Source organism: Taudactylus pleione, unplaced genomic scaffold (assembly GCF_031769625.1).
Source record: "Taudactylus pleione unplaced genomic scaffold, aTauple2 ptg001458l, whole genome shotgun sequence".
NCBI lineage: Eukaryota > Metazoa > Chordata > Amphibia > Anura > Myobatrachidae > Taudactylus > Taudactylus pleione.
This window is the reverse complement of record NW_028285856.1, coordinates 181801-205939: the sequence shown is the minus strand read 5'-3', so window position 1 is coordinate 205939 and position 24139 is coordinate 181801. Positions and strand designations below refer to the sequence as shown.

General features: G+C 48.0%; 1 protein-coding gene across 1 annotated transcript in view; it reads right to left on the bottom strand.

The window, feature by feature from the left end:
- Positions 1-24139, bottom strand: part of LOC148442564 (protein kinase C delta type-like) — a 79842-nt gene that overhangs the window by 4023 nt on the left and 51680 nt on the right. Inside the window, exons 4-8 of the mRNA XM_088463797.1 lie at positions 21967-22058; positions 21057-21119; positions 18340-18478; positions 10227-10370; positions 196-324 (exon numbers count right to left, since the gene is read on the bottom strand). Of these exons, the coding sequence (XP_088319923.1) occupies positions 196-324; positions 10227-10370; positions 18340-18478; positions 21057-21119; positions 21967-22058 (567 nt within the window). The remainder of the gene's footprint in view (positions 1-195; positions 325-10226; positions 10371-18339; positions 18479-21056; positions 21120-21966; positions 22059-24139) is intronic.

Below are 24139 nucleotides of genomic sequence, written 5' to 3'. Positions count from 1 at the left end.
TGCTGGGATTCCGTATCCAACCCATAAACAATAATAAATGTCAATAATAGGTTGAGTGGCAGCTATAGCCTGGACCATACATGCACATGTGCACATCTCCTTAGCTCCATGTGTCTGACATGTATGTATTATCTGCTGACCAGCATTTAGTGACAGGTTGTCCAGTAGCTCATGGAACTTCTGTGCTATACTTACTGGTGCAGGTATGTATGGGGGTGCGGTGCTAAGGGCTTCAATGGCGACCCAGTCGATTGGCTGAAAGAAGGGATCACGGCGTATGTTACCATTAACTCCGAGTCGTCTGGCTTGGTCTTTATGGAGGAGCTGAAAAAATGATTTGCATTTAATTTAATGGCTTACATACAGACATACAGCATAGTAGCTCAAAACAATCATTTTACAAACATTTCTGCTGCCCAGTACAGAGGAATATAAAGTGATTTGTCCATGGCCACAGCATGTTATACTGACATTCTATCTGGGGTATGTAGTATGTCTCCCATTATCATTCTCCATTCAAAGAACATCTACCCACCAAGCCATTTCTTCTCATATTGCTCCTAATTTGGATTTATCTGTGTAACAATGGGAGGTCAGTATGGGTGTTTCTATAATGGGTGCAGGGTGTACAGTGAGCACTGGCCCCTGGGTGTAACAATGGGTGGTTAGTACGGGTGTTTCTATAATGGGTGCAGAGTGCACAGCGAGCACTGGCCCCTGGGTGTAACAATGGGTGGTCAGTATGGGTGTTTCTATAATGGGTGCAGGGTGTACAGTGAGTACTGGCCCCTGGGTGTAACAATGGTTGGTCAGTACGGGTGTTTCTATAATGGGTGCAGGGTGTACAGCGAGCACTGGCCTCTGGGTGTAACAATGGGTGGTCAGTACGGGTGTTTCTATAATGGGTGCAGGGTGTACAGCGAGCACTGGCCCCTGGGTGTAACAATGGGAGGTCAGTATGGGTGTTTCTATAATGGGTGCAGGGTGTACAGTGAGCACTGGTCCCTGGGTGTAACAATGGGTGGTCAGTATGGGTGTTTCTATAATGGGTGCAGGGTGTACAGCGAGCACTGGTCCCTGGGTGTAACAATGGGTGGTCAGTATGGGTGTTTTTTATAATGGGTGCAGGGTGTACAGTGAGTACTGGCCCCTGGGTGTAACAATGGGAGGTCAGTATGGGTGTTTCTATAATGGGTGCAGGGTGTACAGTGAGCACTGGCCCCTGCATCCAGGGAGCCTCACACCACACACTCTGCACCCATACAGTATTCTGGCATCGGCCTCACAGAAATCACTGGGAAAAAGGTGCTGCTGCAATTTTCCTGAAGATCTGCACATGTGCAGTAGAGAAATCACTGGGAATATGGCACCATCGCTGTGTTCCAAGACTCCTGCATTTGCACAGTAGACACTGGCACAGTCCCAGAGGCTACTCTGCAAATTTGACGGAGAGAGAGGGGAGGAGCCATACGGAGTCAGCACATGGGCCCCTCCTCTCTTACACCACTCCTGGTGCTCAGGGTTTTTTGGACATTAGAATATTACTTCTATACTTCTTATTAAACAAAGCATATGAATTATAAGCAGCATGATGGTGTACTATGCCAGGTGGGCACTGCCAGAGCTTTTCTATGACCTCACCTGTGATCACTAGAAATATATATTTATTGGGCTTTGTAAGAACCATACCTGCAATTATCTGTAATATTACCAATTGTCTCACTATACAAAAGTCTTCCATTACTTATGTAGTAATTGTATTTCTGATTGCAGAGAAAACAGTTGGATGATGCAGGTAGCTGTGTATGTTTTGCACTGAAATGCACTTTATATTTATTAAGTATATTTATCAAATGAGAAAAGCCATATCTCAATGGAACTGCCCCCATCTCTGCCTTAGCGGTGCCTAACCCTAAAACTCCCAGGGTGGTGCCTAACCCTAAGTTCTCCGGGGGGTGCCTAACTCTAACCTCCCCCCAGTGCCGCATAAACCTAACCCCCCCAGGGGGTGCCTAACCCTAATTTTCCCCAGGGTTGCCATAACCTAACCCCCCCCCATCCCCAGGTTAAGTAGTATACTTACCCAGCTGTTGATGATAGGGATGGTGGGGGTCGGGCTTCCAGCGTCAGGATTTAGATAGTCATTGGTATTTCGACACCTATCTTAAGTCCCATGCCGGGCTTGTGCAGTCGGGATATAGACCAGCGGCAACTCATCCGCCGGTCTATTGACTGCATCCCGTGTGAGCCAGCTAGCCGCGGAGACTGGCCCAGAGAAGAAGTAAGATAAGCCTTACAGCTCCTGTCCAGTACTGAGAAGCATCTGAGTATCACTGACCAGGTGATATTGCATTAATAAATTGCATTAATACTGTCTTTCTACTTCAGGGTCCATAGGGTATCCACAGGATACCTTGGGGTATAGGTGTGACGTCAGTCGCAGGGCACCAAAGAGTTAAGCTTTCAGCCTCCCAGGATGCACTAGGTCCCCCTCCTATACCCCGCCCCCGGGCCAAGGCACCTCAGTTTAGTTTGGTGCCCGGCCGGAGTCGGGTGCACCTGTTGGAGTGGGGGCTAGAAGAGCCCCTGAAGCTTTTTCTTCATGCAGCTGTGGCTGCACATCTGGATGAACAGCATGGACAGTCAGTCCTGACGTCCATGCTGTCTTCCCTACACCCCGCCGGTACCAGAACGCCGGTACTGATCCGTGGATGCTGGTGGGCGTCTGGGGTCACAGCTAGCGGTGACCCCAGATGCTCCGGACCATGGCCGGATTCAAGGGGGACAGAGGTAAGAAGCGGGGTCCCGCGGTGGGTCCCCGCTGATCACATGGTCCTAAGTCCCCAGGCAGGGGGCTCCCTGGGGACTGGCTGCAGCGTGGAGCCAGGCGACCAACCTGCGCTTCCACTACCCCCTGGGACAGCGGACCGCAGCAGAGCGGTAGCGCTGCGGCGTCCCAGGGGTTAAATGCATGCCAGGGGAGCGCGCCTTCCCTGTCTCACAGCCGGTGCCTCCCCCGCTGCACACAGCCCTCTCTGCACTGTGCTGACTGGTCCTGTGTCAGCGCTCCTCCCCCAGGCCAGCTTCTCTCTGCTCCTCGGCGGCCATCTTCTCTGCAACGCATGGTGAATGCTGCTGGAAGTCTGGAAGGAAGCATCGTGGTCTGGGTCCCCCCACATACCTCTCCTCCGCTGTGGCTCAGGTCTGTGTATGCAGCGCTGTGTCCTACCAGGCCCTGTGTCTGTGTAGTTGAGTGATCAGCGCTGTTAGTGCAGGAATTGTTATTTCTCTGCATTGTATGTGACTGTGCTAGCGCTGCCTGTAACTTTTCTTCTCTAAACTGTCAGCTTTATTACTGTCCCTGTTCTTTCTGCTAAAGCCCTTGCGGTGCGGTGCTGCAGGGTGGTCTCTCGCCTATTTAATACTTAATTGGTGAGAGAGGTCACATACGTGGTGCCATCATGTCTGAAAGTGATTTTCCCCTCCGGCTACAGTGTACCACGTGCAAAGTACCGTTAGCGGAGGGGGAGGGTAGCGCGGAGGGCCTTTGCCGGCAGTGTTTGTCCATGGCGCGGCCTATTACGGTTACAGCACCGGTACAGGAGCCGCCCTGGGCTTGTTTCGCTCAGGCGTTAACAGCTTTAGTGGGCCAGTTAGCTCCGCAGCCCGCGTTTACTCCGATGGGTTTGTCCCAGCAGTCTGTGGTGTCGTCACCCATGCAGGGGTTCCCACAACAATTGGTGGTACCCCACAGTCTCCCTATTTCCCCGCTCCCGGGTTCTCAGGAGCCAGCGTGGGTTACCTCCCTGACGAGTTCTGTACAGCACTTGTCGGATGTGTTGCAAGGGGAGTCTGTGATGCGGCCTCATAAAAAGCCGGTGGCGTCTCTGTCCGCTCCTTATGAGGATGACGAAGGGACGTCTGATGATGGGGAGATTCTGGATCCTTACGATCAGGAACCTCTCCATACTAAGGACGCTGATTCTAAGTCCAAAGTATATATTCCTGGACTTATTCGGGCGGTCCGCACAGCCTTGGTGATTGAGGACGAAGTTCCCCCAGCGGCTAAATCTAAGTATGCCTTTTTCAAAGATGTGAAGGGCGATGCCACAGTCTTTCCTCTTTCAGGTCAGTTGGTGGACCATTTAGAGGAGGCGTGGAAACAACCTGGCAAAAGATACCAGCCGCAGAGACGCCTGGCGGTGGCTTATCCGTTCGCGGATAATTATTTTGCTAAGTGGGAATCCCCTCCACAGGTGGATTCTCACGTGACCCGTCTTGTCCGTAGTGCCACATTGCCGATGCCATCCATGTCCTCACTTAAGGATGCTACGGACCGCAAGGTAGAAATCTGCCTGAAGTCCGCTTATTCCCTTGCAGTGGGGGCAGCACGGCCGGCTATGGCCATTTGCTGGGTTGCCAGAGCGATGGAGCGCTGGGCGGATTCATTAGAGGCTTCTTTTGAATCCGACTGTCCGGCCGAACAGGCGGAGTTGATTGGCAATCTCCGTGATTCAGCCACCTACATCAACGAGGCGGCTCTAGACATTAGTACTCTGGTGTCTAGAATTTCTTCAGCAGCGGTAGCTGCTCGTCGCACCTTGTGGCTGCGATCCTGGAAGGCGGACGCAGATTCCAAGAAAGGTCTGGAAGCGTTGCCGTTTACCGGAGAAGTTCTCTTCGGTCCGGATCTGGATAAGATTGTGGCCACGCTGGCGGCAGCCAAATCTGCTTGTCTCCCGTCGGCCGCTGCTCCTTCTGGTTCTGGACCATCGTCCTTTCGGTCATCTAGGGCCCAGGGCAGGCCCAAACCACAGTCGTTTCCTCGACAGGCTGGCCCTAAGAAATCGGTCAAGCCCCGGAAACAGGCATGGAGTACCAGACGTCCGGCCCCCAAGCCAGATGACAAGCCTGCGGCCTAACGGTCCAGGTCTCCCCTTGGGGTATCCCAGGGTGGGAGGCCGCCTGCTGCAGTTCTCCCGGTGTTGGTCGTTCACTACGACAGACACTTGGGTTCTGGAGGTGGTCTCCCACAGGTACGCCCTCTCCTTCCGGCACAGACCCCCGGCTCGATTCTTCATCACGGGTCTACCATCAGACCGGAACAAGGCTACGGAGCTGCGGAAGGTATTGCACACTATGCTCCAGGCTGGAGTTATAGTGCCTGTTCCATTCTCCCAGAGGGGCCAGGGTTTCTATTCAAATCTATTTTTGGTACAGAAACCCAATGGGTCATATCGTCCGATTCTCAACCTCAAAGCACTCAACAAGTCTTTGCGGGTCCCGAAGTTTCTGATGGAGACCCTACGGTCCATCATTCTGGCGCTGGAACCTGGGGACTACATGGTGTCATTGGACATACAGGACGCTTACCTGCATGTCCCTATTCTTTTGCGCCATCAAGAGTTCCTTCGGTTTGCAATCCGCAGCGACCACTTCCAGTTTCGGGCGTTACCTTTTGGCCTGGCGACAGCACCATGTGTTTTCACCAAGGTGATGGCGGTCATGGCGGCTTCTCTGCGGCTGCAAGGAGTCCGCATGTTGCCGTACTTGGACGACCTGTTATTGGTGGCAGGATCTCCAGAGCTCCTGTTACACCACTTGGACCTGACCATTGCACTGCTGCAACGGCACGGCTGGCTAATCAACTAGCAGAAGTCCACTCTAATCCCGTCTCGGAGGATTCTGCATCTTGGAGCCTTATTGGACTCGGGACAGCAAAGGATCTTCGTGACGGAGGACAAGATCTCTGCTTTACAGTCAAGGGTGCGCAGTTGTCTGCACAGCCGCCGGGTGTCCTTACACTCGGCGATGAGGTTACTGGGCTCCATGGTGTCGGTGTTCGACATGGTGGAATACGCCCAGTTTCACTCCAGACCTCTGCAGCACCTGATCCTGTCCAAGTGGAACGGGCTGCCTCAGTCTCTGAAGTTCCAGACGATTGTGCTCACCCCGGAGGTTCGCCTGTCCCTTGCGTGGTGGTTAAAGACGACCCACCTCAACAAGGGACGTCCGTTCTGGGTTCCAAATTGGGTCCTGTTGACAACGGACGCCAGTCTTCGGGGCTGGGGAGCAGTTTCGGGTCCACACTTGTTCCAGGGCAGGTGGACGCCGACAGAAGCGGAGCTTCCAATAAATATCTTGGAACTCCGTGCGGTCTTCAATGCTCTCCTGCAGGCACAGCGGTTTCTCCAGGGTCACCCGGTACAGGTCCAGTCGGACAATGCTACCACCGTGGCCTACATAAACAGGCAAGGAGGAACTCGCAGTCGGGCGGCTCTCGTAGAGGTCTCTCGGATCCTGGTTTGGGCGGAGCGCAATCTTCCGGCCATATCAGCGGTCTTCATCCCGGGAGTGCTAAATTGGGAGGCGGACTTTCTAAGTCGCCAGGACGTTCATCCAGGGGAATGGTCCCTGCACCCGGACGTTTTTCAACTACTGGTGGACAGGTGGGGTCTTCCAGAAATCGACCTCATGGCGTCCCGGCACAACAACAAGTTGCCGGTGTACGGGTCTCGCACAAGAGACGAAGGGGCGTCTCTGGTGGATGCTCTGTCCGTCCGGTGGACGTTCAGGTTCGCATACCTGTTCCCTCCGGTCTCCCTTCTTCCACGGGTAATCCGGAAATTCAAACAGGAAGGAGGGACGCTCCTGTTGATAGCTCCCGCGTGGCCCAGACGGCACTGGTTCTCAGGCCTTCAGGGTCTGTCCGTGGACAGTCCTCTGCGGTTGCCGCTACGACCGGACCTTCTGTCTCAGGGTCCTTGTCTTCACCCGGACCTGACTCAGCTGTCTTTGGCGGCGTGGCTGTTGAGACGGCCATGCTGAGGTCCCGGGGGTTTTCCAGCTCTGTGGTGCGTACCATGTTACGAGCTCGGAAACCGTCTTCCGCGAGGATATACCATCGCGTGTGGCATACGTTCTTCCAGTGGTGTCGACCGAGAGGTTATGCACCGCGGGAGTTTCGTCTGTCTCGGATTCTCGCCTTCCTGCAAGCGGGACTAGATCATGGGCTTCGCCTTGCTTCTTTGAAGGTACAGGTTTCGGCCCTATCTGTCTGGTTTCACCGTAGGATTGCTACAATCCCGGATGTGCGCACCTTTATGCAAGGTGTTCTCCGTATTCAGCCGCCCTTTGTTCCACCTGTGGCGCCTTGGGATTTGGCTGTGGTCCTGAGGGCTCTCCAAGGACCGCCGTTTGAACCACTGGGCTCAGTGGATATTAAATGGCTAACAGCTAAGACTGTTTTCCTTCTGGCCGTTGCTTCGGCCAGACGTGTTTCTGAGTTAGGGGCTCTTTCTTGTAGAACCCCTTTCTTGGTTTTTCATGGGAACAGGGCAGTGCTCCGCACTCGGCCCGAGTTTCTTCCCAAAGTTGTTTCCCAGTTTCATGTTAACGAGGAAATAGTTGTTCCGGCCTTTAACTCACCGGGTCTTTCCGTGGGTGAGGCCTCTTTGGATGTTGTGCGGGCCTTAAGGACTTATGTTGACCGCACTTCTTCGTTTAGGAAGTCGGACGCTTTGTTGTCCTCTATGGCTTCTGTAAAAAGGGTTGGCCTGCTTCAAAGCAAACTTTGGCAGCCTGGATCCGTATGGCTATTTCTGAAGCTTATCTTCATGAAGGCCTACCGGTCCATACTTCTCTGAAGGCTCATTCCACTAGGTCTGTGGGTCCTTCGTGGGCAGCTCGACGTGGTGCCTCGGCAGTTCAGATCTGCAAGGCTGCTACGTGGTCTTCTGTCCATACCTTCGTGAGGTATTACAGGTTTGACACCTTCGCCTCTCAGGATGCTTCCTTCGGGCGGCGGATTCTCCTTTCTGCACAGGAGCGTCCCCACCCTTAAAGGATACTGCTTTGGGACATCCCCAAGGTATCCTGTGGATACCCTATGGACCCTGAAGTAGAAAATATGAGATATGGTAAGAACTTACCCTTGTTATCTCTATTTCTACGAAGTCCATAGGGTTCCACAGGACTCCCGCCCTGTCGCACCTGTGCTGCAGATCGGCTTTGCTCTGGTCACCGGTTTTCCGTCTCCCTCTGGTGAGAATGTGATTCTTGTATGTGTCCAGATCTTTGTTCTCTCTCTTCCTTCTCCTCCTCCGGCCTATGGCTTGGTAACTAATTGAGGTGCCTTGGCCCGGGGTATAGGAGGGGGACCTAGTGCATCCTGGGAGGCTGAAAGCTTAACTCTTTGGTGCCCTGCGACTGACGTCACACCTATACCCCAAGGTATCCTGTGGAACCCTATGGACTTCGTAGAAATAGAGATAACAAGGGTAAGTTCTTACCATATCTCATATTTTCTAATGCAACAAAAAATGGAGGGATTAAAATATCCCTATCACGGCATGCTGATAAGTATCACTCTGCATGCCTGAGATTTCCCAAACATTGTGAGATCTCATGCACAGCCGGACTTCCACAGAATCCATACCAGCAGGTAATTCTGCCAATATAAGGAATAATGATAAGCCACAAAAGAGCACTTATTGGTTTTAATAACATCTGAATGATTTTCTGCCTACAGCAAAATCGTTACATATTTGCATATAACCTACAGAAGAGTAATTTTCTCTCTGTTATCTGCTTTCATACATACCGATGTTCATTGTAAGTGTCAAATAGCGCTGGTTATAGTGCATTTAACATTTACCAAATCTTCTTACATCTCCTCCTTAGTTCCACCTTTGGGAAACCAGAGCTGAGCCCTTCATGTATTTATGTCCTGGTGCAGTGTATCCTGTAGTTCTCCTGGGGGAGAGTATAAAAGTGTGCCTTTGCTAACCCCATTACACAGCCATAGGACATAGCCATAACTATTACTTTATACATAACCTAGAACATGTAGGAGAGTGGCACAGGGTTGGAGGGCTGTCTAGCATTTATTAAGGCTCAACAGCAGGGGTGAAACTAGCAGTGGTGCATAGCACTGGGGCCACCATAATGAAGGGAGCCCACTGTTGCCAGACAGCATTATCAGCAGGCCAGCCAGGTATTATTAATGAGTCAGACTGACTCATTATAGTACATCGGCAGCTGCCGGGATGAGAGCCATAACAAGGAGAGAGGAGGAACCAGTCTGGCCTCCCCTGATCTCATGGACATTTACATTATATTCTATACTAGCTGGGATACCAAGCATTGCCCTGGTTGAAGGCTGGACCGTGAAGTAACCTGTAGCCTTCATTTTGTTACATTGTCCTCGCCTATAACCTGGATAACTATGCAAATTAGGAGTAAATGACAGTGCAGGCGGGTGTATTCTTCTCATACCCCTTGGAATGTGGTATATCAGAAGCAGACTGACTTACAGAACAGCTATAGCTTCCAAAATCACTTGAGTTACAGGAATCACTCCAGAGCAGAGGGGGTGATTCAGCTACGGATGGATATGCTTTTGCAGCTGCTAACATGTTAACAGCTGCGATATCTGTAATATGGTAATGCAGCAGGAGGTGTTATGCCTCCTGCATACATTACTGAACCCAGCTGCATCCAAGGACACAGCATCGAATTATCTACAATAATCAGGACTCTGCGTGATCCCTGTCACTGTGTCTGCAACTGAGTCACCACTTGAAATCACTGTGCAGTCCAACATTGAAGACCATGTCTAGCAGTGCTGCCATCACTGGAATGCCGGGACTGGAGTCCCATTCCCAGACAGAAGGGGGCTCGCTCGCAGTGGCACTGTATGGCTGCGATCAATCTCCCCTGCTGTTTGTAATCTCTGTATGCTAAGCCTTGCCAGGATCAAAGATTGTGGATTGATTATGCTGTCTGCCACAGTCTAGAAATCTTGAGTGCTGAGCTGCTCATAAGCCTGCCAGGTATTGTGTGTGTATGAAGCCAGCCCGTAAGCCCCAGAACCTGTCTGCCAGGTACTGTGTGTGTATGAAGCCAGCCCATCAGCCCCAGAACCTGTGTAATTAAAGAGTATCTCAGTTTTGTGGTATTCTGTGACAGTGTATGGCTCTGATGATGTTCAAACCTAGAAAAAACCTATTCCTGGTCAAACTACACCATCATACCAAGTTTGGTGAAGCTAGGTACAAAACTCTGGCTGTGCTTAAAGGAAAAACAGACACGCACACTTTTTTGCTTATTATATAGATGTGTATCTATGATTTCATTTTTGCTGTGTACAACATCATATAAAGTTATCTATAGCCATTAAAATCACATACTTTACAGTTATAATGTATAAATGTAATCTTATTTACCTGTTCAATGATGTCTTTGACCGCAGTGCCTGATGCAGAAAGCCTTTTGGGATTGTATGTAAGACTTCCAGTAATCATTTGAGTTAAAATAACTCCAAATGAATACCAGTCTGCACTGGCATTATACTCCTCACCAGAACGCACCTACCAAAAGAGAGATATTCATTATCAGGCTGTTACCAATAATTTTTCCATTTTAGCTTTTTTTTAATTGACCAAGTACATCGCTCTGTATAATATGTGTTTATGTGGAGACAGAACACACAAAAGTAGAATCATAAAACAATGCAGTGATGTGTGGTGAGGTCGATGGCTGGGGAAGCACACATGTCTAAAAACTCAGGGCCTGATTCAGAGCCGCTCGTAAGCGGCCGCTCGTTCACTCCGAGCGATGTTCGCACATCTGCGCATGCGTATGGGTCGTAATGCGCATGCGCCAACCAGTCATTGCGGTCGGAAATCGAGCGCTCGCAAAATAGCGAGTGCCTGCTAATTTGAGTGACAGAATGAGGCGTTTGTGGGTGGTAACAGGGGAAGGTGCTTGAAAACGGGGAGTGGAGATCCGAACGCAGGCGTGCCAAACGGTCAAAACGGGCGTTTTAAGGGTGTGCATAATTAACAAAGTAGCGTCATCGGCTACGTCACTTGGTTGTTTCTTAGCCTGAACTGTTCGCATGATTGCGGTAGGAAAATCCAACCACAAGCACTGCGAGCAGTTCAGACGCCTTTCGATGTACTCGATTAATCAACTAAATAGCGGAGATGATGTAGGATGCGAGCGGCCAGGGGGCGTCTTTACAAAATAGCGAGCGCATGTTTCGTTCGATCACTCAGACATAGAGGCGTCAACAGACCGCAAAGAGCGAGCGCTCAATTTAAATAGCCGGCCCCTTTTTCTGAACGAGCGAGCGCAAATAGCGTCCGGCTCTGAATCAGGCCCTTAGTTTTTATATTAAAACTCGAGCATGACAGGGAGTATGATAGGGGAGGAAGTATGACAGGGGAGGCACTGCCTCCCCTGCCTATCCCGACCGCACGTCTTTGATACAATGTAATGTGTCAATTCAGGACACTGATGTGTGGCTTTGTGTCGCCTTGTAATCATATTGGCATGTGCTGTGTTTCCTGGGGAAGACTACATGTATATTACCTTAGTAATACTATAATTATTAAGGACTTTATTTCATTATTATTTGTAAAGCGTGGACATTTCCCTGGCCTGGAATCAGGGCCAGCCCAACCATTACTCAGGGTATGCGGCTGCGAAGAGCGCCACAGTGACGAGGGCGCTGCCATCACGCAGCCCGACAGTGGATGTGACGGGGTGGCCGGCAGGCGCAAAGTCCTAGGGGGCCAGGTCTGCGTATACCTCTCTGTGAGGGAAGGAGCGATAACGGTGCTCCGGCATACTTTACTCACATGAGGCAGCTCCTTCCTGCTGCTTCTCTCTATGGTAAGACACCCCGGGGGTCCGAGGGTTGTGTGGTGAGCCCTGATTGGAGGAGCCATGTACACATGTTCCTCTGACTCGGGCAGGGGCGGAGCTACACCGTCTTGTTCTTCAACTCCTTAGTCCAGGGCTTCAGGCAGCATGGAGGAACTACTAGAAGCTCCACATCAAGGTGAGAGGGGGTGAGACTACAGGGGAACATATTGCTTATGTCCTCCACTCTCTGTGTGTGACCCTGCCTGGATGTGTGTGTGTGTGTATGTCTATATGTAACCCTGTGTGTGTGTATGTAATCCTGTGTGTGTGTGCTTATGTCTCTATATGTAAATGTGTGTGAGAGAGAGAGAATGGGTAACTGCTGTGTGTGTGTGACGATGTCTGCTGTGTGTGTGACAATGGCTGCTGTGTGTGTGACAATGTCTGGGTGCTGTGTATGTGACAATGTCTGGCTGCTGTGTGTGTGACAATGTCTGGCTGCTGTGTGTGTGACAATGTCTGGGTGCTATGTGTGTGACAATGGCTGCTGTGTATGTGACAATGTCTGGGTGCTGTGTGTGTGTGACAATGTCTGGCAGCTGTGTGTGTGACAATATCTGGGTGCTGTGTGTGTGACAATGGCTGCTGTGTATGTGACAATGTCTGGGTGCTGTGTGTGTGACAATGTCTGGGTGCTGTGTGTGTGACAATGTCTGGCTGCTGTGTGTGTGACAATGTCTGGCTGCTGTGTGTGTGACAATGGCTGCTGTGTATGTGACAATGTCTGGCTGCTGTGTGTGTGACAATGTCTGGGTGCTGTGTGTGTGACAATGGCTGCTGTGTATGTGACAATATCTGGCTGCTGTGTGTGTGACAATATCTGGCTGCTGTGTGTGTGACAATGGCTGCTGTGTATGTGACAATATCTGGCTGCTGTGTGTGTGACAATGGCTGCTGTGTATGTGACAATATCTGGCTGCTGTGTGTATGACAATGTCTGGGTGCTGTGTGTGTGACAATGTCTGGCTGCTGTGTGTGTGACAATGTCTGGGTTCTGTGTGTGTGACAATGGCTGCTGTGTATGTGACAATATCTGGGTGTTGTGTGTGTGACAATGGCTGCTGTGTATGTGACAATATCTGGCTGCTGTGTGTGTGACAATAGCTGCTGTGTATGTGACAATATCTGGCTGCTGTGTGTGTGACAATGTCTGGGTGCTGTGTGTGTGACAATGTCTGGCTGCTGTGTGTGTGACAATGTCTGGGTGCTGTGTGTGTGACAATGGCTGCTGTGTATGTGACAATGTCTGGGTGTTGTGTGTGTGACAATGGCTGCTGTGTATGTGACAATGTCTGGCTGCTGTGTGTGTGACAATGTCTGGGTGCTGTGTGTGTGACAATGGCTGCTGTGTATGTGACAATGTCTGGGTGCTGTGTGTGTGACAATGTCCGGCTGCTGTGTGTGTGACAATGGCTGCTGTGTATGTGACAATGTCTGGGTGCTGTGTGTGTGACAATGTCTGGGTGCTGTGTGTGTGACAATGTCTGGCAGCTGTGTGTGTGACAATGTCTGGGTGCTGTGTGTGTGACAATGGCTGCTGTGTATGTGACAATGTCTGGGTGTTGTGTGTGTGACAATGGCTGCTGTGTATGTGACAATATCTGGCTGCTGTGTATGTGACAATGTCTGTGTGCTGTGTGTGTGACAATGGCTGCTGTGTATGTGACAATGTCTGGCTGCTGTGTGTGTGACAATGTCTGGGTGCTGTGTGTGTGACAATGGCTGCTGTGTATGTGACAATGTCTGGGTGTTGTGTGTGTGACAGTGGCTGCTGTGTATGTGACAATGTCTGGCTGCTGTCTGTGTGACAATGTCTGGGTGCTGTGTGTGTGACAATGGCTGCTGTGTATGTGACAATGTCTGGGTGCTGTGTGTGTGACAATGTCCGGCTGCTGTGTGTGTGACAATGGCTGCTGTGTATGTGACAATGTCTGGGTGCTGTGTGTGTGACAATGTCTGGGTGCTGTGTGTGTGACAATGGCTGCTGTGTATGTGACAATGTCTGGGTGCTGTGTGTGTGACAATGTCTGGGTGCTGTGTGTGTGACAATGGCTGCTGTGTATGTGACAATGTCTGGGTGTTGTGTGTGTGACAATGGCTGCTGTGTATGTGACAATATCTGGCTGCTGTGTATGTGACAATGTCTGTGTGCTGTGTGTGTGACAATGGCTGCTGTGTATGTGACAATGTCTGGGTGCTGTGTGTGTGACAATGTCTGGGTGCTGTGTGTGTGACAATGGCTGCTGTGTATGTGACAATGGCTGCTGTGTATGTGACAATGTCTGGGTGCTGTGTGTGTGACAATGTCCGGCTGCTGTGTGTGTGACAATGGCTGCTGTGTATGTGACAATGTCTGGGTGCTGTGTGTGTGACAATGTCTGGGTGCTGTGTGTGTGACAATGTCTGGCAGCTGTGTGTGTGACAATGTCTGGGTGCTGTGTGTGTGACAATGGCTGCTGTGTATGTGACAATGGCTGCTGTGTATGTGACAATGTCTGGGTGCTGTGTGTGTGACAATGTCCGGCTGCTGTGTGTGTGACAATGGCTGCTGTGTATGTGACAATGTCTGGGTGCTGTGTGTGTGACAATGTCTGGCAGCTGTGTGTGTGACAATGTCTGGGTGCTGTGTGTGTGACAATGGCTGCTGTGTATGTGACAATGTCTGGGTGCTGTGTGTGTGACAATGTCTGGCTGCTGTGTGTGTGACAATGGCTGCTGTGTATGTGACAATGTCTGGGTGCTGTGTGTGTGACAATGCCTGGGTGCTGTGTGTGTGACAATGGCTGGGTGCTGTGTGTGTGACAATGGCTGCTGTGTATGTGACAATGTCTGGGTGTTGTGTGTGTGACAATGGCTGCTGTGTATGTGACAATATCTGGCTGCTGTGTGTGTGACAATGTCTGGGTGTTGTGTGTGTGACAATGGCTGCTGTGTATGTGACAATATCTGGGTGCTGTGTATGTGACAATATCTGGCTGCTGTGTGTGTGACAATGTCTGGCTGTTGTGTGTGTGACAATGGCTGCTGTGTATGTGACAATATCTGGCTGCTGTGTGTGTGTGCGAATGTGAGACAATTGGTGACTGCTGTGGGTATACAAGACAACGTCTGACTGGTGTGTGTGACAATGGGTGACCTCTATACACCTGCATAGTAACCATACCTATCATTAGTAAAATGAAAAGGCGGGTAGCTACTTTGAGCAAGCAGTGAATAAATACAGTACACATGTGCGCCGCATCTAATCACTGGAGAGAGGGACTGGGGGCATGTCCAGCAGATCCCGGAGTGCTGGGCATGCATCAAGTGTGACAAAAATGGGGTGTGGCTTGTGGGTATGGCTTTTCCCATGAGACCACAGCCCCTAAATTATTTTGGGTGCGCGCACAATATGCCTAGGGTTGCCCAAAAATATATTCGCTTACCAAAAAATTTGGGCTAGGGCCGGCCCTGCCTGGAATATTAGGGAATATAATAATAATTACTGTCTTGGTCTCCTACCTTGCTCGACATTTCTTGATATTTATTTAGTGACATCTTAAGACCTAACATAATAAATCAGTTCATGGTAAAAAGCGAAATAAATAACAAATATGTAACCAGCACCAGTGCTATAGCCAGTGCTTGGTGCTGTTAAAGCAGGGTGACTGGGTATGGAGACTAGCTCTCTCCAGTGCTGGGCAGGCTTACCTACTCTCCGATTTGGTCGTGAGCCTCCCGAATATTGGGTGCCGCTCCGGATCCTCCGGGAAAGCCAGGCAAGCCTCCTGGCTGCTGTCTGCCCCCTGTCCACTAATAGAAATCCCCGCAGCGGCAGGGGGCAATGACGCGATTCGCAACATCTCCATTTCTAAAAACTCTCACTTTAGTAAATATACCCCATGATGTGGAATAGTATTATTACAAAAGTTGTATTGAACATTGGATGGTTCATAGCTTCATGATCAATCTAATATTCAGTATGAACTATGGTGCTAATGCGGTGTTGAATGTGCACCTGTTTAGAATATGTTGTGTGAATTTACACTGTGTATGCTGTGAAAATGAGCATGTGCAAAAGTGACTGCACAGTCATGTGCACTTTGGACCCTTAAGCTTGCGAGCAGGGCCCTCTTACCCTTATGTATATGAATGTATGTTTGTCTTTTACAACCCAGTATAATGTTAATGTTGATTCAAATTGTAAAGTGCAACGGAATTTGCTGCGCTATATAACAAACAGTTAATAAATAAATAAATAATACTGTCAAAGAGGGCCAGGCTAAAGCTTTGCCGAGGGTGCCAAGAAACCTTGCACTGGCCCTGTACATACCAGTGATTCCCAGTATACTGCCCACTTCACTAGGAAATGGGCGGCATGCGGGAGATCCGGCCACTCTTCAGGGGGTGCAGGGTACTACACGAATAATAGGGAGCCTCCCGCACCTTGTGTTAGAGTAGGTAAGTATGGATAATGTTACTAAATCCTCCATTTGTTTAAGGAATGAAAGCTACAACCTGCTAATCCCTTGTATCTGAGTTCTAGAAGGGCTCATCGTCCTTTCCTCTTCTAGTTACTCTTTCGCCTTAATATCTAAAATCTATAAACTTTAATATGTCACATTCCAGGGAATGTATCCTGGCTTATATTTTGGCTCCATGCATTACTTAAATTGTTTATTTTTATTAATATTGGAATTTATTGAAAGTTGGCAAATAAAAAAGTTGCTAAATAATCTAAAAATAATACATGAACAATAAAGTTAATTAATTCCGAGTCTGATGAATGTCGGCTATTTCTCTCCATACAAGAATTCAGAGTTCATTAATTCAGCTATTGGACTAAAGTTGGACAAACATGTCACAAGCCAATCCAATCATTTCATCTACTTAGTTGTTATAGGATTGTTAAAGATTCAAGAGTGTGGTGAAAATAATAGATTAAATGCATTCTAATGTAGATGGTTACATCGATCAATCTAATTGGATTAGTAATAACGCTTTATCCAAAAAGATTGTATTATATCTTAATTTTATGTATTGTAATTACACAATTAAAGTCTTACAGATCTCTATGTTCTGTTACACTAAAATTCTGATGTGTATAAATTTACCAGCTGATAAAAGCAATCTTATTGTAATGTGTGTGCTTAAAGTATATATTGCCAGAATATGTATGGAAATCTATATATGCACTTTGCTTTGTGTCTTTCAGTTAGTAGGTGACACATAGAAAGCGTACTCTCCTCCTCAGACTGTGTAAGCCTGGGTGGTAATAGCAGCTGAATGATGGCTGCATTCCTAATGATATAACGGAAAGCTAATGCAATTACATGCGTGTCTTCATGCTTATGCATCACGCCACCACACTGTGGGCCTGATTCAGAGCCGCTCGTAAGCGGCCGCTCGTTCGCTCCGAGCGATGTTCGCACATCTGTGCATGCATATGGGTCGTAATGCGCATGCGCCAACCAATCAGTGTGGTCGGAAATCGTGTGTTCGCAAAATATCGAGTGCCTGCTAATTTGAGTGACAGGATGAGGCGTTTGTGGGTGGTAACAGGGGAAGGTGCTTGAAAACAGGGAGTGGAGAGCCGAACGCAGGCGTGCCAAACGGTCAAAACGGGCGTTTTAAGGGTGTGCATAATTAACAAAGCAGCGTCATCGGCCACGTCACTTGGTTGTCTCTTTGCCTGAACTGTACGCATGATTGCGGTAGGAAAATCCTACCACAAGCACTGCAAGCAGTTCAGACGCCTTTCGATGTACTCGATTAATCAAATAAATAGCGGAGATGACGTAGGATGCGAGCGGCCAGGGGGCGTCTTTACAAAATAGCGAGCGCATGTTTCGTTCGCTCGCTCAGACATAGAGGCGTCAACAGACCGCAAAGAGCGAGCACTCAATTTAAATAGCCGGCCCCTTTTTCTGAACGAGCGAGCGCAAACAGCGTCTGGCTCTGAATCAGGCCCTGTGTTCTGTCTGCTTGAGTAGCTGTCATCATCAGTGTTGCCACTTACACCTACTGTAAAATAGGTGTCCCTCAGGCATATGCATGACTCTCCCATGACACTCACATAAGCCAGTCCTCTTCTGTGCTTCCACCCAGTTATCACCCAGATACACTCATTCTTGTATGGAGAGAAATGGCCGACATCCATAAGATACAAAATCACCCATAACTACGCAAAGATGTATTTGTGTACTACAGTGCATGCCCAGTTTTCTCAATTTGGATAGATGCGGCCACATATGGGGTTACATGTAACTTATGCTGGGTACACACTGAGATGACGGGTCAGTGAACAAACCGATCTGCCATCAGAGCTGCCTATACACACTTACCAATTGGCAGCTCAACATATCTGGGCTGCTTTCACAACTGGGTGGGCATTTAAATTTGCCCATCCAGTTGAGATGTCAGTGTTAGCGGTCCTTGCAGCAAGCAAATGGACAGTCGGCTGCAGGTTTGACCTGATATGTCTGTGAATTACATCGTCCACAGACATACCTGGTGTACAACCTGCCGATGCACTCGCGATATATCGTTCATTGATTGAACACAACGATATATCGAAAAGTGTGGGCCCAGCATTAGAATCAGGCCCAACGTGTGTAGTAACCAGTAGGAAACCCATGTGCACCTCACCTCAGGAGCGATGTAGCCACGTGTCCCAACACAGCCAGTGGCTCTCCGGTCTCCGTGCATGTTCTCAATAGCGAGACCGAAGTCGGCGATCTTGATGTTGCCCGTTTCAGCCACTAAGATGTTCTCTGGCTTGAGGTCTCTGTGAAGAAAATAAAATCTTTGTATGCACTATGCTTTTATATAAACATGATTTACTTTTATATATAGAATTATATTATACTTTATATGTGTTTTTTCTAAATATCTGTAATTTTGAATTTATAGTTAGAAGCAAGGACTAGAGTGTCAGGTCCTATTGTATTCAGTGTTAGGTTAGTGTCCTTGTGATCACACTAATTCATGTACATTGGTATGTGTTCAGCAGCATTCAATGTTATTTAATAAGTAGAGCCCTACTTAGACCATTAACATTTGCAATGCTAATTTGTGTGGGTACTGCATGAATAATTACTGATATTAACAGTTTAATATAAGCAGCCCAAAGAGTACCAAACTATGCTCAGCAGTGATGGGGTTACAGAGCCTTTGTGCCCTGCACAGGATTCCATTTATTGCTGCAAGCAGAGGTGGCAAAAGCTGTTTTTGGCACAAATTTAGTAGCATGCCTCTGCCATGCCCTCAGCAAGCCCAATTTACTATTCCCATCATTATTGTTCCTACTCCTATACATTAACTCAGTAGTGTCCCCACACATTATATACCAGAAGTGTTCCCAGTACATTATCCCTAAACAGTGACCCCACATAATATATAACCAGTAGAGCCTGTCCTGTTTCTAGTGTACAGTGTTTATTTTCCCATCCTCTTGGCCACATATTCTCATTATCATATCTATAGGCTCTAATCCCATTTGTATAACACATACATGTTTTATGCATTTTAATGGTGTTGGTATGTGAGCCTTAGCACTTATGTGAAAAAATGTGATTATAACAGTGGCCAGCCTGCTGACCTTGCAAATCTTCTGCCCTTGGCCACCTTGCTGGCCAGTGTATACTGTTCTAACTCACAGATGTATTCACTGCATCTTATAGCTGCTATCAGCCTCTGTTTTTTTGGCTCAGAGCATTTTCTTATATAATACCTTATAGAGACTTGGTACCAGTTTGGACTTTAGTGCAGGAAAAGAAATATAGCACTATTAGCTCATTGTATTTAATGGTTAGTTTTCTATCCTGTATTGGTATGCCGAAGAGGCCTATTCATCAACACTAAAATAACGTTTTTAAGGACATTTTCCTTAATTAACGTTATTTTAGTATACATGAAGTATCTTAACACAGGAGATATCACTGATATCTCCTTGCTAAGTCCCCCTTCATTAATTTCCACACTATGTGGAAATTATGGTATTCATCAAATTCCGAAAATTATGTATTTTTGGAATTTGATGGAGGTACTGTATCCGCCACTGTGAAGTCGTGAATAGCAGGTGAGACTTACCTGCTTCCAGCTGGAGTGGTCCCCCGGCGTCTTCCTCCGGCGCTCTGTTCCCTCCTCTGGCTCTGGTGGTTGATCGGACAACTGTGGTCTCCCAGCAGAACACAATGAATAAAGTTTAGAAAGAAAAAAAAAGTTTTTTTTCTAAACTGTACTGTGACCTGCTGGGAGACCACGTGTCAGACCAGCAGGACGGAGCCGGAGGCTTCTGCGCGGGCAGGTAAGTGCGGGACGGGGGGGAGGTGGGGTTGGGGGATACACAAAATTACCGTAGCTGTAGGTAGTGCTGCACATGCGCTGGGTTTACGAATGTAACAGCACATGCGCAGTATGGATTCCAGCTGCGGTAAGTAAGTGTAGAGAGGGAAAACTATCTATTTCCCAAAAAGCTGTCATCGCAAATATGACAGCTTTTCGGAATAGATAGTTATGGAGAGAGGAATGATGAATTCCTCCAGTAATTAGGTAGAACTCCATGCCAGTTCTATACTTAATTACCTCCATTGAATTTTAAGTTATGATGAATAGGCCCCCAAGTCTTGTGGCATAGAGAAAGCTCTATCAGTCAGTAATCACAGATACTGGTAGCTCCTCCAGGACTAGGTGGGAGGTTTCTCAGCCCACTTTTCCCACAGTTGTTGGCAGAGAACTGAGCTGCTAGTAGCACAGAAAAGTACACATTTTTAAAACTCTCCTCACCCAAAAATTATATGAAACTAATAAAACACTGCAGAAGGGAGGGAGTGTGTAAGATATAAGTGGGAATATGTGCCAATGATAAAAGTATAACACATAGACAGGGCCATAGAGAGCGGTGGTGGGCCCTGTTACTGTAGGGGCCTAAATGTGCAGGAGCAGCCATGTCCCCTACAACAAACTATGCAAAATATTATTTGTGGTGTGTCAAAGTGGTGCTGTGTGCCACATGGGGGTGCAGTGCGCCCCTCTGCCAGGGGCAGATTAAGGGGAGGGGCATGGTCAGTTTGATTGCTCCTCCCCTGCCCCACATTAGGTGCAGGCAGAGGAGACTACAGCTCAGCGGCAGCGCTGATATGTAAGAGGGGGCTGGGAGGGTAGTGGACCTGGATCCCCACTGGGCTCCTCCAACAGCCTGGGCCTTAGCAATTAGTACCCACTGCCCCCTTCCCTCGGGGCACCCCTGCACATAGAAAGTTGGGAACAGACATGATAAGTATATTACATTCTGTATATTAGACTCTATACTAATACTAATATCACTGTATTATACTATTGCTAAATTGTAACTATATAATTACCGATGGACTATGCCCTTAGCATGGAGGAATTGCAAACCACATACAATTTCTGCACTGTAGAACCTGGTGGATAGAAAATAAGTAAAGTTACATTGTTGGAACATTTAAATAATGGATGAATGATTTCCAGCCAACAGTCCCCACAATTTGTGCAAATGTCCCCATTTTTTGTTTCATATTTACCAACTGCATAATATGATGTTTCTGTCTCTGGGCCTGATTCAGACCCGCTCACGAGCGCTGAGCGCTCGCAAGCGGGTCGATGTTACCCAAGTGCGCATGCGCACGACGGATTGCTATCCCAATCCTAAGCTACAGTATAAGACTTATACTCAGTGGCAGATTTTACCTAGGGGCTGCGAGGCTGCGCCCCCCCAGTAAAATCAGCAACTTCAATGAGCCAGTGCACTCCGTGACTGCACTGACTACACTGTGACTGGAGGTGGCTTCCTATTAGAGGTGCCTCCTGCCAGTCACGCTAAAGACAGGCAGCCCCAGGGGAAGGTGTCTCCTCCCCCTGGGACTGCCGGTCCGGGCTGCGATCAGCAGAGAGCGGCTTGCAGTGGTCTTTTGGGCAGCCCTACAGGGCTTATTGAGGCTGCAACCAATGCATCCCTGAGAAGCTAGTGATATGCGCATGCGAGACGCCACCACCGCTTATGCGCATGCGCAGGTCCTGATTCAATGAGCAGGCGCCGGGACCCAGGCCAGCAGCAGCGGCAGACCCCTCAGGTAAGAGGGCAGGAGCTGCTGCTGCATATAGTCCATGCTATTACATACTGTGTTATCTATTTCTATACATCAGGAGAACCCTTTCCACTGAATACAATGGATAATTATAATATATCACCTATCATAAAGTCCTTCCTCTAACCAGTGTCTGTAACAAGATATTCTCCCATATCCTCACCTTGCACTGGGGATGGTAAGGCGGCCTTTCCTCTGCAGGAGACGATGGAAATCTCCGCCACATGCATACTCCATGCCGAGTAGTAAATGCTCCTGTGTATGGTAGAAGCAATAGTATCAGTATACATGTCAGAGAGGCCAGGAGGACATGGGGAATGTCATCTTTACACCATAAATAAGTAAAGATAAATTATATACATTATTAATTCATAAAAACTGTCCTTCGGTTATTTTCTCTTCATGGGAATATAATGGATGGTCATGGGGAAGACAAAGGGGCCTATTCATCAACACTAAAATAATGTTTTTAAGGACATTTTCCTTAAATACCGTTATTTTAGTATTCATGAAGTATCTTAACACAGGAGACATCACTGATATCTCCTGGTTAAGTCCCCCTGCGTTAATTTCCACACTCCCCGTACAATAGTATGGGGATATAGAAATTATGGTATTCATCAAATTTGATGGAGGTACTGTCCGTCACTGTGAGGTGGCAAATAGCAGGTAACACTTACCTGTGTCAGCGTGGGCAGGTCCCCCGGCATCTTCATCCGGCGCTTTGGTCCCTCCTCTGGCTCCGGTGTCTGCTCGGACACTGTTCTCCCAGCAGAACACAATAAAGTTTAGAAAAAAACAAAACTTTTATTTTTTCTTCTAAACTGTACAGTGCTCTGCCGGGAGAACACGTCTGAACAGCCACCGGAGCCAGAGGCGCTGCAGCGGGCAGGTAAGTGTGGGACAGGGGGAAGGTATGCGGAGGGGGAGGGGGGTTGAGAGGGACACACAAAATTACCGCAGCTGTAGGTAGTGCTGTGCATGCACTGGTTTTACGAATGTAACAGCGTATGTGCAGCACAGATTCCAGATGCGGTAAGTTAGTGTAGAGAGGGAAAACTCTCGCAATTGCAAAAGAAAAGAAATCGCAAAAATGACAGCTTTTCAGAATAGATAATTATGGGGAGGAGGACTGATGAATTTCTCCGGTAATTAGGTAGAACTCCATGCATGTTCTAAACCTAATTACCTCCAGAGAATTTAAAGTTATGATAAATAGGCCCCTATGAGAGCAGAGAGAGGGCAGGGGACACAAGGGGGAAAAAGAAGTATTACAGTTTATGGAACATGTTCTATAATGTTATTACAGTCCAGTTATTATTACATAACACCAGTAACATATTTATTTTTATACCAGAATATTATAATTGTCCTACATGCAAAGATTAATAGTAATTTTTGCATCTAAAACAAAAATAATGAATAATTGCAGAAGAGCTGCACAACTGTATTATCACTAGAAGCTGTTATCTGTAGCGCTGATCCTCAATCCACGGAGCACATGACACAAGTAATATGTAGGGGAATGTATTACTGTATAGGTGGGGGGATGGGGAAGAAATACTGTACTACAGGTGAGATGCTAAATATATTACAGAGATTAGAGGGGAATATTTTACAGCAGTGATGGTGTTATAATCATATATCAGCTAGGGGTGTGCACCGGCCACTTTTCGTGTTTTGTGTTTTGGTTTTGGATCTGGATCTTTCTTCGTGTTTTGGATCTGGATTGGTTTTGCCAAAACCACCCTTCCGTGTTTTGGGTTCTGGGTTTTGTGTTTTGGATCTGTATTTTTTTGAAAAAAAGCATAAAAACAGATAAAATCACAGAATTTGTAGGTTTTTCTGCTCCTATGCTATTATTAACCTCAATAACCTTAATTTCCACTCATTTCCAGTCTATTCTGAACACCTCACACCTCACAATAGTGTTTTTATGTCCAAAAGGTTGCACCGAGGTAGCTGGATGACTATGCTAAGCGACACTAGTGGGCGGCACAAACACGTGACCCATCTAGGAGTGACACTGCAGTGGCAGACAGGATGGCAGTTAGAAAAACTAGGCCCCAAACTGTACATAATGCAAAGAAAAAAAAGAGGTGCAAGATGGAATTGTCCTTGGGCCCTCCCACCCACCCTTATGTTGTATAAACAGGACATGCACACTTTAACAAATCAATCATTTCAGCGCCAGGGTCTGCCACACAACTGTGGCTGAAATGATTGGTTCGTTTGGGCCCCCACAAAACAAGCTGGCAATTAATGTGTCCCTGCACAAACTGGCTCTACGGAGGCAAGATGTCATCCTCATCCTCCTCATCCACAGATTCCTCACC